Source organism: Vigna angularis, chromosome 10, assembly GCF_016808095.1.
Source record: "Vigna angularis cultivar LongXiaoDou No.4 chromosome 10, ASM1680809v1, whole genome shotgun sequence".
Classification (NCBI taxonomy): Eukaryota; Viridiplantae; Streptophyta; class Magnoliopsida; order Fabales; family Fabaceae; genus Vigna; species Vigna angularis.
The window spans coordinates 20,598,410-20,611,436 of NC_068979.1; the positions used below are offsets into that span (position 1 = coordinate 20,598,410).

General features: G+C 34.5%; 1 protein-coding gene across 1 annotated transcript; it reads left to right on the forward strand.

The window, feature by feature from the left end:
* The first annotated feature begins 2,546 nt into the window (after window positions 1-2,546).
* On the forward strand, window positions 2,547-3,329 carry LOC108319832 (uncharacterized). Its single transcript, XM_017551117.1, has one exon. The coding sequence runs from the start codon at window positions 2,547-2,549 to the stop codon at window positions 3,327-3,329; it is 783 nt and encodes a 260-aa protein (XP_017406606.1).
* Window positions 3,330-13,027: the final 9,698 nt, after the last annotated feature.

A 13,027-nucleotide genomic window follows, 5' to 3' on the forward strand; every position in this document is an offset into this window, starting at 1 on the left:
AGCTAAAATTGTTCAATTTATGTGTCCAAAATTTGCATTTCTGGATGACCATTATAAAGGAAGAGTTTGGTCTCTCAAAACCCATTTTCTCTTAGTGTGGGTTTAGAGAGAGGAAGAAAGATTTGGTTTGGTTAGTCGTCTCCTAGTTGTTGCAATCCTAAAAATCATTCCCAGAGTTCAACCTGAGTTTTGAAACCATTTCCTGAATCTTTCCCATTCTTTCATGGTCTCTAAGATATTGACAGTATAAAGTAGTTGTAATGCTAGCCTGTTTAGATTTTTGAGACACTTTCTGGGAGAGTTGGAAGCCTATATGTTTGTGGACTCATTTTGATAACTTTTGGAAGTTTACTGTAAATATTTTCTCATTATCTGTGCTATTTCAAGATGTGAATATAAGATTTGTGTTGTGGCAATGTTTATGATGAAATAAATATATTTTCATGTTTTGAATGCATGATAGTGTGTTCTTAGACTTTTTTTTTTCTTTTAGATTATGAAATTAATATCGGTTTAAATATTTTAATTCCTTCCAAATATTTGATAGAATAAGTGATGATAATGTTATATTAATTTGTGAGTAGGGATTAAATGATGTAACTTTAGTTAGAATGTTTCACCAGGAACTTTTGTTCATTATTATTCTCAATATTAAATTAAAATTGAACATAGATAAAAAGTGGTCGAACAGTTCACATATATATATATATATATATATATATATATATATATATATATATATATATATATATATATATTAATTATGTATATAAACTAATTTTATACTCAGTTTTTTTTAAATATGATAGTGCCAAAAATACTCTCAATTTAACCATGAGTTTTGAAAAAAATAAAACATTTTATTGAAAAAAAACAGACTTAGACTGAATTCATAATATATATTAAAAACATATAACCAGAAAAAAATAAAAAAAGAGATAAAACGAATCCCATTGCATCTAATAAAAAATTATTAAACCTTATAATATTTTATAAGAACAACTAAATTATATTGACATAACTTTTGTCAAATTATTCTTAATAACTTTATATAAAAAGTTAATTTTGTCAATTTAAGTATTAAATTATAATTTTATGTAATCATATATGATTATTCATTTTAAATTTTATTAAAATTGATTAATTTTCAAATAAATCATATTTTAATATACTTTAAAGAAATATAAATATAGATTCTGTTTTATGGAAATAACATGCAAAATCATTTTAGGTTAATATAACATTTTGCATATATATAACCAATGTGAATGGAATTTTAAATGTAAACATGACACAATCAAAATATATAAATTAATTTTGTACTTTGTAGAAATTATAAAGATATAATTTGATTTGTCTATATAATATAATATGATGAAATTTTTGTTGGTGTATGTTTCACTTTAAGGCATTACAGATAAGTTACAATGATTGTAGGAAGAAAAAGAAACAAGAGGTTTTAATAAAAAGAAAAGATAATATACAAAAAAGAAAAGAAAATGTGCAAAATTTTCTTCATAATATTTATTATATATAATAATTTATGATAATAATAATTTATACAACTTTTTTAAATGTATATAACTTGTATAATTATTTATTTAATACATAAGATTTTTACCTTGTATAATAAAATCATCTAAAAAAGTTATAAGATTTTTCTTTTCATAAACTTTAAATATTGGATGCGGTAAAGGAATCTCTTACACTTTATTTTTTTATTTTTTTTATGCTTTTTTTTATTATATCAAAGTATTTTACTTACAATTTCTAATCTTATTTCTTTATTATCTTGAGTAAATAATTATTTTTACATAAATAGATCATTTAAGTTTTTGCTGGTGAAAATTAGTTATTTTATTTATTTTTTTTTGCAAATAAGAAAAGTTTTTTTGAGATTGTCAACAATAATTTATAATATATATGTACTACAAACAAAACAAATCATTATTAAATTGTAAATATTTGTTTTACAATAGATCCTTCCCTATGAATAAACTCCACCTTCCTCTCATATCCCTAATGTTGGTTCCATAGTTTAAGTCAAAAGAATTGTCACAATGAGTGATGATGAGTTTTCTTTTGATGGAAGGTTGAAAATTGAATTTTTCACCTATACTATTTATTCACATGGTGCATCCTAGTCTTTGTCCCAAAATAAATACACAAGAATAAGAGAAAACTTATGAAGATCATGTTTTAAAAAAATACTAAATGTGTAAAACATGACAAGATGCACAATTATAAAAGGAATTCTAAAAATAAAATTTAATAAGAGAATGGTAACTGTAATACTGAAGTGAATGAATATAAAAGAAAAAAATGAGAAATGTAGTGGCATCTATAACAGTAATTAATGATAATAATTGAAAACAAAATAAAAACGTAACAAAATCATAAAGAACAAAAATCCCAGTAAAAGAAAAAACATAAATTGAACAAAAAAAAAATCCTCTATACTTATTTATTGTCAAAACATTCCAATTATTTGGACCTTAAACCCTTTCCTATTCTCTCACTCACGAGAATCGCATTCCAATACGCAAATGGATCATTTCAAAGGATCCGAATCCGAAAACCCTATCACCACATGCCTTTCCTTGCTCTCCCTCCGCCGTTTTTCTGACTGCCGTGACTTTGCCTGCGGCCTTCCTCCCACCGACATCGTGGCAAGAGTCCTTGCCATCGCCAACATCCTCTCCTCCGCTGACTTCTACTCCATCCTCCAGCTCCACCGATCCGACTGCGCCAACCGCGACCTCGCACGGCGGCAGTATGCGAAGCTGGCACTCCTCCTGGACCCGACGAACCCTGACAAGTTTCCCTTTTCCGACGAGGCCCTTGCACGTGTGCAGGAGGCTTGGCACGTGCTGTCCCGTCCTGAACTCCGCGCCCTCTACGACCGCGAGCATCCAGTCCCTGAAACTGCAACGTTTTGGAGTGCGTGTCCCTACTGCTGGAACCTCTTTGAGTATGAGAAGATGTATGAGGATTGCGCGCTGTTGTGTCAGGTTTGCGGGAAAGTGTTCCAGGGCGTGCCAGTGAAACCACCTTCGATGGTGGGGGAGGCAGTGTTGGAGGGAAAAGAGCTTCGACAGTACTACTCGTGTGACGCGAGTGTGCCCTTGAGGTATTACGAGGTCAAAGAGGAGATTAAGAGTAGTAACACATTTAGTGAGCAAAATGCTGCATCCTTTGTGTACATTTCTGATGATGATGATAATGAAGAGTTTGTCACTGAAGGGTTGCAAGAATATCCTAAGGGACTAAGGAGAAGGAGGATGAGGGTAAAAACTGTGGCCAAGAAGGGTGGAATAAGGAGAAGATGATGATTTTGATGGTAGGATTTAGATTTAGATTTAGGTGAAAAAGATTGAAGTTCACTGAAGGAGATGTTGATGTCTTTGCTGGGAGGCTATTTCGAAAGTGATGCATGCAGTAATGGTGATAAAAGTTATCTGCTTTCTTTCCTAATTCTTGAGCATGGACTAGGCTGGTGGTGATTGGAGAGAGTAGTTATAGCTTTTTGCATAGATTATTTGTAAACAAACTGAAAACGGAAAATTGGATTATAGTTTTGATTTGGAGTTTCTGGCATTTTGGTAAAGAGGGCATTGTCATGTTCATGTTTTGCCATTTATATAATGTCCTCAAAGACCTTCTGAAATTTAAATGAAAATATTTGATGTCTTCCGGATTGTGTGCTTTGTATTGATCTACATTTATGATCTTAGAATGAAACTGTGTTTTTTTACCCATTTTGCTAATGGTGTTTTTGGTAAAGAATAACTGAGTTTATGTTATATGTGAGTTTCTTCACAATGAGTGTGCTACTCTAGTTTTTTGGGAGCAGCATTGTTTATCACTTGGTCTAGCAAAATTGTTACTGATGATTACAGATGACCCACTTGATGTCACCAATAAGTGATGGATTTATAATTTTATTTCCAGACACAAGTGAATTAAATTTTTTAAGCAGAAACTCTGTTGGATTGTTTCAGTTTCAAGGATTCCTCTCATCAAGAACTACTACAAAAACAACAGAAAGTAGGAATAGTTTTTCTATTTCACTATCTTTTATTAACATTTTGTACAGTATTTATCTTGCCCTTTCATACTCACTCTTCAAGTCATTGTAAATGCATCTTTACACTGTCTTATCCCAGTATAGATCATTTTTGCAAAAACATAACTAATCATATGGAAAATGACATAACTAAGAAAATGAAAGAGTTCAGTGTGTAACCTCTTGTCTTGACTGATACTGTTTCACACCATTACCTTTTAGATTACATTTTAAATTAACTAAAAATGTAAAAACAAGAAATACAAGTATTTTTTTTTAATTTTAGTAGAACAGTGATGAGAGTTTTTATTTTAAGTTTTTTACTTATGTAATAAAACAATAAATATAAAGTAATTACAAATTAGGTTAAGAATATTAGTAAAATTGATACAGAACAATTAATATCATCTTAAAATTTGAAAATGATACGTATTCATAATTAAAAATCTTTAAAAAAAGGACTAATAAAGAAGGGAATATAAGATATACTAAAACATGCTAAAAACTAAGAGTTTGATTTAACAATATTAGATGATAAACTAAATAGTAGTGTATAAGCTTTCAGTTTATAAATTCTGAACAAAATAAGGTAGTTTATTGGATTAGAAATATTTAATAAATGTAATATAGCATGAAAATATATAACTAAATAGATTTTGTCATATAAAGGAAACTTATAATTTGTAGAGAAGAATATATTAGCATATAATTATTGTAACATCCCATTTTTAATAGTAAAATACTACTAAAATGAAATATTACATATAAGATAATGAAATCATTGTATAAAAAAAAAACCTATAAAAAACAAGTTCTACACCTGTATAATGATCTGACTTTCCAACTTCTTCATCCTTACATCCTACTGGAACAACTAAAAAGACGGTATCCCTAAGCTGACACCATTCAGGTGATCATCGCAAAGAGAAACAACACATGTCAATACCTAATTTCGTCCGGATTGACTGTAATAGGTTTATTTTATTTTATTTTATTTTTGTCTTATTTTTATGCTATTTTCTTTCATTTTTTATTTTTAAGTTATGTTTCTTTTTTTTATATTAGTTATTTCACTTTATTTGATTTAGTTTTTTTTTTATCTTCTTTTGTTTTAATTTTTGTGTTAAACGTTAACAAAACAAAAGAAAAAAAAACGAAATGCAAAAGTCAACTGAGCTGCCTGCAACCTGAAAAGCATTAGGCGATGCTTACTTACCTGCAACATTTATTATACCGTAATGCTTAAAATGTTTCTGCAGTGAAAGAAAGTTTTTGTTCCTCTTGCTAAAAATTCTCATGCAGAGTTGCCTCATACAATCATGCATCGTAGAAGAAAAGGGTATCTGAACCGCTTTTCCCAATTGATCTACTCTAAACATAAAGAAAGGAAAGAGACAAGGAGGAAATCACAAGTCAAAAGATAAGCCCTGATCTCCAGGAGGAGGGCAGCAGGAGGAGTATTTTTTTTTTTTTTTAAAAAAAAGTTGGTTTTCATCACAGTAAAAAGGGGGAGATCAAAAAAAAAGAGAGAAGAACACACGGAGCCTGGGTAGGGAGCTGAAAAAACCTTCATTTCTTTCAACTCCATCCTGATATCCTGGTGGCCATCCGGTAACCCTGGTTCACGTTCACGATAATTGTTTGGCACCTGCAACAACATTGGGAACGAAGGGGAAATTGAATCCGGTAAAGAAAAGGAGACGAAAACAAAAAGGAAGGCTTTATCTTCTCTTGAAGCTGCGAAGGTAAGTCTTCATATATCCAAACTCTTTGGTCGTGCTCGTTTACATGCTCTATATATGTTTGCCTTATGTCTGCTGAAAGTTGAATGAAATTGTGTTCAATCAATGCATACGGCTGTGTTTGCTTTCCTCTGTTAATCAAAATTGTTGTTAATCAAAACTGCACCCAATATGCATGTTCAACAAAATTTATCAAATACAAATGACAATAGAAGATGAGTATACATCCCCCAACGTCTGAGACTTTAATCTCCTCTACTTGCACTCAGAAAACATGTAATAAAAAAGGCAAACGGAGGTAGCACCGTTAGCAAATAGCACTGTTAACAAACAGAATAAACAGCCCGAGTCACAACTTCATGCCAATACACTCAAAGCATTCACCTCCTCAGGATTTCCTTACATCACAGAAACCTACCATCCCCAACCTTCATCCTCATTCACTCATTTTCCTAACCTCTGCCTCCACCACGTTTTCTAACACAATCATCATTCACACTCCCTCACGCTACCATTCTTCTTCTAATCTGATCAGGATTCTGAATCCTCTCCAAGCAACTCAACAATAATATTACAAACCTAACCCCTTCCTTGAACTTCTCCTCAACGTCATCTTCTACTACAATAACAACAACAACATCTCCAGCACCCGTGATAACCTTCGACACCCATCATCATCAGCCCCAAATCAATACATAGAGCCTAAAATATCAGATAATCCTAAACCAATCAGTAATAAAAAAAAAAAAAAGAAGAAGATTGGAACAAGGAGAAAGTGAAGACAGTGGCGCCGCGGTCGGCAGTGCCTCTGGTGGCGCGAGTTGTCGCCGGTGAGGCCAAGGCGCGTTCTGGTCGAGACGACGGTGGCCGGCGCTGGCATAGGAGGCGGTGAGCCTGCGGAGAGAGTAAGAGACCTTGGGTCTCTAGAGAGAGGGTGAGCTGAGGGAGTGAGCTTACCGGAGAGTGTTGGATCTGAGTGGGTGAGGAATGGAAGGGAAGATGCCGAATCCCTAGGGGGTTCTAGGTTAGAAACCGCCCGGTTGGGCCAAGCCCAGAAATAAACGCACGTTATTAAGCCCTTTTTGAACATTCGTCATGTGCCTCCTCTCCAAACGTCCGTCCTGCCACTTCTTGGACGGACCGTTTGGTGACCATAATCTCCCCAAACGAACGCTCGTCCCCAACGAGCGTTCGTTATTCCGCCTCATTCTCAACGTCCGTTCATAATCTCCCCAACGAGCGCTGGTCATTCAGCCTCTTTCCCAGCGTCCGTTCGTCAACTCCCCAACGAACGCTCGTCCGCAACGAGCGCTCGTCATTCAGCCCTTTCCCAGCGTCCGTTCGTCAACTCCCCAACGAACGCTCGTCCCCAACGAGCGCTCGTCATTCAGCCCCTTTCCCAGCATCCGTTCGTCATCGCCCCAATGAACGCTCGTCCCCAACGAACGCTCGTCATTCAGCCTTCTTTCCCAGTGTCCGTTCGTCATCTAACCCAACGAACGCTCGTCATCTACCCTCCTGTTCTCAACGTCTGTTCGTTATCTCCCCCAACGAACGCTCGTCATCCAGGCTCCTTTTCTCAACATACGTTCGTCAATTCTCCCCAACGAGCGCTCGTGATTCTGAATCCTTTCCCAGCGTACGTTCGGCCACGAGCACGGACTGCACGGTCGCCTGCGACGGAACGTTCGACGCCCTTTTTCTCGGACCCCTCATTATTTGCTTTGTTTTTATTTACTTATTTGTTTTTTTTTTATTTTATTTTGTTTTTCCTATTTTATTTATTTTATTTTTATTTTTATTTTTTTTATTATTTAGTTTATTGCCTTACTTCATTTTATTTTGTTTTATCTATTTATTTTAGATATCTACTTATCCTAAAATATATATTTAATAATGCAATATTTATGATTTAAATAAAGAATTTACAAAAAATACGTTTAAAGGTTTAAGCACACGTGTGATCGCTCGCGTCGTCCTTGTGCTAAAAACCTTTCCTTCTTTCTTATAAAAATTATAAAAAAATACGTTTAAAGGTTTAAGCACACGTGTGACCGCTCGCGTCGTCTTTGTGCTAAAAACCTTTTCTTCTTCCTTATAAAAAATTACAAAAATACGTTTAAAGGTTAAGCACACGTATGACCGCTCGCGTCGTCCTTGTGCTAACAACCTTTTCTTCTTTCTTAAATAAACTTACAAAAAATAAGTTTTGAAGGTTAAGCACACGTGTGACCGCTCGCGTCGTCCTTGTGCTAAAAACCTTTTCTTCTTTCTTAAATAAAATTACAAAAATATTTTAAAGGTTGAGCACACGTGTGATCGCACGCATCGTCCTTGTGCTAAATACCTTTTCCGTTTTTTCCGTTTATTTTATAAAAATATCAAAAAATATAAAATCTTCAAAAACTAAAAACATCAACAATTTCAAGGCAACAGAGAATTTCTACCCAAAACTACGTGATCCTTGATTCTCCATCAAAAATGGAGATACGTAGGAGCAAGGCCAGTCCTTGTCAGGTTCACTTCCCCAAAAAATCCAAATTTATCCACAATCAAATTCTCAAACAATTTCCTAAACGAAATTTCTCAAAATAGTTTCTAAAGAACTACATAACCCTGATTTCTCATTTTGAATGAGAATATGTAGGAGCAAGGTCGATCCTTGTCGGGCCCAAAAAAAAACTAAAAGATATATTTGGTTTCTTTAGAGTTTTATTTTAGGGATAGTTAAACATTTTGTAAACCACATCATTTCCGCGCATCTAGTTAAAGGTACTGCCTTAGGGCAAGCGTTGTAGGGTGCTAACACCTTCCCTACGCGTAACTGACTCCCGAACCCAGAATATGGTTTTCGTGGGCCGTGTCTTATTATTTTATGGTTTTTCCGTAGTTTTCCATAATAAACTATGGTGGCGACTCCAAATCTCTTTTCCAAAACCCGTTTCTTTTTGGATCGTCGTCCAGTCGTGATTCCGGTTGCGACAACACACAACATACAACACAAAAGGAAGGGTAAGCTAGTGATACAAAACATTTTCATAATACATCAAAACATATTAAACATTTTACTTAAAGATACACATCTTACACCAAATCAACCAAACAATTTATGCATGACAATCACCCTTTGACTTGACTATCTGGATTAGTATGAATATCGAGCTATGACAGTTCATGCACTTGTTGTGGTGAAACAGTTGGCCCACCTCAAGCTACCACACAAGGTTAGTCCGTTATCACTCGCCTTAGGCCAAGGTAAAGCCCTTAGACTAGGACTTTCTGCTATTCTCACGACATGCCTCACCCTTCTCTACTTGAGAATGGGTGACCATTAGAATGTCAGGATGAACTCCAAGACTAAGCTTCACATATTCATACTTACAATACTTAAAGCCACTACTAAGAAGTTCCTCCTTGAAACTCTCTTCCACACCTTTGAAACCATGATATTAATTCACATTCACATAGTACACCAATACTTGAGACTATTGATCATGCATTAAAGAAATAGAAACACAATTACAAGTCATCAGAAATCACCCAATAACACAATTTATTCATGGCATAAGGGGGCACCCAAGCGAATTCATCTCGCAAAAACGCCCAAGGGCCCCTTGGAGGGCGTCCAGAGTTGCACCAAGTTCTAAAATTCACCTATTTTGACTTTGGTGACCCTCTATACAAGTTTAAATGATTCATAAACACTCTTAGGCACTGAGAAATATTTACAAACAGACCCCTAACTTGACTTGACCACTCCAAATCCAAATTGACCTTTGAAAACTCAAATTTACTCCTATAAACTACCCAAATTCAAATGTACACTTTATAACCGCTATATTAGTCTCCCAACTGCATAACCAGGTGCAAACACATTTTCTAGTACACCCCAAATTGCTCACAGTCCCTTTGTTTCAAGATCTCACCATTCAAAACCTCAAATTGGGCAAAAAAACCTCTACGAACTCATCCTAAGATGACACCAACTGTCCTATACCAGATTTTTCTCATTGAACAACCTAGACAAGTCCTAGTGGATCCTATAACACACTCCCAACTGTCCAAAACAGTTAACACCTCTTACTTCCAATTCTCACTACTCAAAACCCTCAATTTTTCCACTAAAACACTTCAAAACTTCAATAATGAATCATGATCTTTGCTCCATATCAGTTTTCAACCATCCAACTCTTCTAACAACTCCCAATTAACCACATAACAGTGCTACACCAGATGCCATCTCACTCCAATACCAAATTCTCAATTTCACTCACCAAAACCTTTCTTTTAAGCTTGAAACTCAAGTAACTTGACCAATATTTCACACAACCACTTGAATTCAGTTTTAAACATTTCAATATCATCATCATACTCAATTATAACAGTATTAATCATCACAATCACACTATACCACTTATATTCAACATCACATTATCAAAATTACTAATCAAACATACATTTTATACACCCAATCATACCAATATTTTTCAAAATCCTCTATAACTCATAGAGACACCAAATTTATAATATAAACACAACTAAGACAAGTTCTAGCTTCCCTTACCTTACACGAAATAGCCTCAACCCACGAAAACGTCCCGCCGGTCGCTTGAAACGCAAGAAATTCCTAAACGAACCTACGAGGTATCGAAATTGAAACAAACTCTTAGAACTCTAAATTCACCAAGAGCAAGAAAAGAGAACTAAATGATACATGCATAACAATTATGTGCATGATCATTGACCGAAGCAAAGTGGACAGAAAAACGAGTAGAAACTTACTTGCTCTAAAACATAAATTGATCGGTTGGATTTATAGACCTTGACGTCGTGATCGTCTAGACACCTCCTGATTGTCAAAGAGATGAATCAAGAGTTAAAATTCTTAGAGAGAAGGTAGAGAACTCTAGAAAAGTGGTTTCTAAAGAGATGATACGTTTTAAAATAATGAAACTCGTTTATAACAAAATTATTTATAATAAAATCATTTAACATTAAAATAATTGAGTCTCACTATTTTTAGACTACCACCACTTCTAAAATACCATTTTTCTGGGGTTTTACATTCTCCCCAACAAGAAAAAATTTTCATCCTCGAAAATTCACTCATCGGATAGAAGGAACAACCTACTCTCATCACATTCTCTATTACAACCACCTATTTGAAAAACAGTTCAAGTAAGAACGGGCTAATCCATATTCAATCATCAATAATTGAAGTTGTTGTGAAAGCATACCTAGGTATCCAATATTTTGTGTTGTGTAATTCCTTTTGTAGTCTTTTTTTTTAATTTTTGAGCATAAGGAACCTTCACATGTACTTATCTTGTCTCTATTTCTTACCCATCTCTTCATGAGGTAGCTACGAATGTCTCCCATCATTGTTACGACGAGCTTACTCCTTGCATTTACTATGACACTGTTAAAAGCTTCAGACATATTATTGACAAGGATGTCACAAGCATCTATTGTTGTAAACCTTAACCTTGACCAAAATCTAGTTCAAACAAAGTGAAACATGACAAACAAATAATTGTAAATAATTTACATGGTTTTATGTTTCGAATACATGCCTTGAGGGAATAACTATCAAGTGTTTAAAGGAGTCTTCATTCAAGTCTTTAATTTCTCTCATCACTACCTCCCATGCTTGAGGGTATGTGAATGATGTTGCCTTCTATCACACCAATGCTCCATTTCTTATAAACTTTGCTTGGGAGGTTAGTTTTGGATTTTCTTTTATGATTTTCTCTAACCTGCCACTTAACCATTTTGAAGTCACTAAACGGATATTAAATTTTCTACTGCATGTATGCTTGTTTATAATCTTTTTAAATTGTCATGTACTTTAGGCAGCGCTATATGCACAATAAGTGTACCATGGACATTTCCCTTTTGCTCCACAACATTTTACACAAATTCTTCGTTTGTCATTTCTAAAAACCTTCAATTTTCTACCATTCTTTACACCATAAGTTTTGAATACTTTACTAAAATCTTTCTTTTCAGTGACGTATGTTCTCACTTTCCATTTATATTCTTCCATAGTTGGATATTGAGAAAATTCCAAAATTTCCATATCGGTCTTTATCATCATCTGATGAATCACTTAATACAATAATGCCTAAAGTTCCATATTTCCATTCACTGTCAGATAAACCCCTGTATTGTACAAGCTGAAATGGACTAGAAGAGCCACTTCAACTTCGACACTACCTTTGTAGAAATCATGTTCAACTTCATCTCCATGGACACTAACATCCATAAGATCATCACTCAACACATCCTCTTGGGACCCATTCCAACTACTACCATAAGACTCACCATGTCCCTCATCATATCCATCACCCTCACCTTCCACATCAACATCATCCTCTCCCTCCCCTCCCCCTTCACATCAACATCATCCTCACCCTCCCTCAAAACAACAACATCATCCTCTCCCTCACTCTCCCCCTCCACACCAACATCATCCTTACCCTTACCCAAATTAGCAACATCATCATGTGCCTCCACCTCCACAACATCATCCTCACCCTCACCCTCCCCAAAATAGCAACACCATCCCCACCTTCTACTTCCAACTGCATAACAACCTCATCCTCACCCTCTCTCGACAACAACCTCATCTTCAACATCTACATTATAATTACCCTTTGCCACACCAACTTGGGGTTCACCATCCATATTTACTTGTTCCCCATCATTACAATTACCCCTACCTCCAAAATATTCCAACATATTAATTATATTAGGGTTTGACACCATGTGTACAACATACAAGTGAGCTTGACCATTTAGTATGGCAATGTTGACTAGATGACATGCATCTTTGTCATCAGATAATAGTTTCAACCTTCCTTCTAACAGAGAACCTCCACCCACTGAATACCACAACTATTTTACATTCACATAACTCATCTCCTTTTTAATGGACAAAATCATAAAGTAGCTCCATCTGTCTGGGTCAATTACCAAAGTACTGGTTTATCCAACGTATTTCAATGACCCTTATTGACAAACTTACCCCATGATGAAAGACCACTTCGATATTAGAGTTAACCATCTTAACTAAATTATGCCTATATATATATATATATATATATATATATATATATATAACCATCTTAACTAAATTATGCCTATATATATATATATATATATATATATATATATATATATATATATATATATATATATATATATATATATATATATA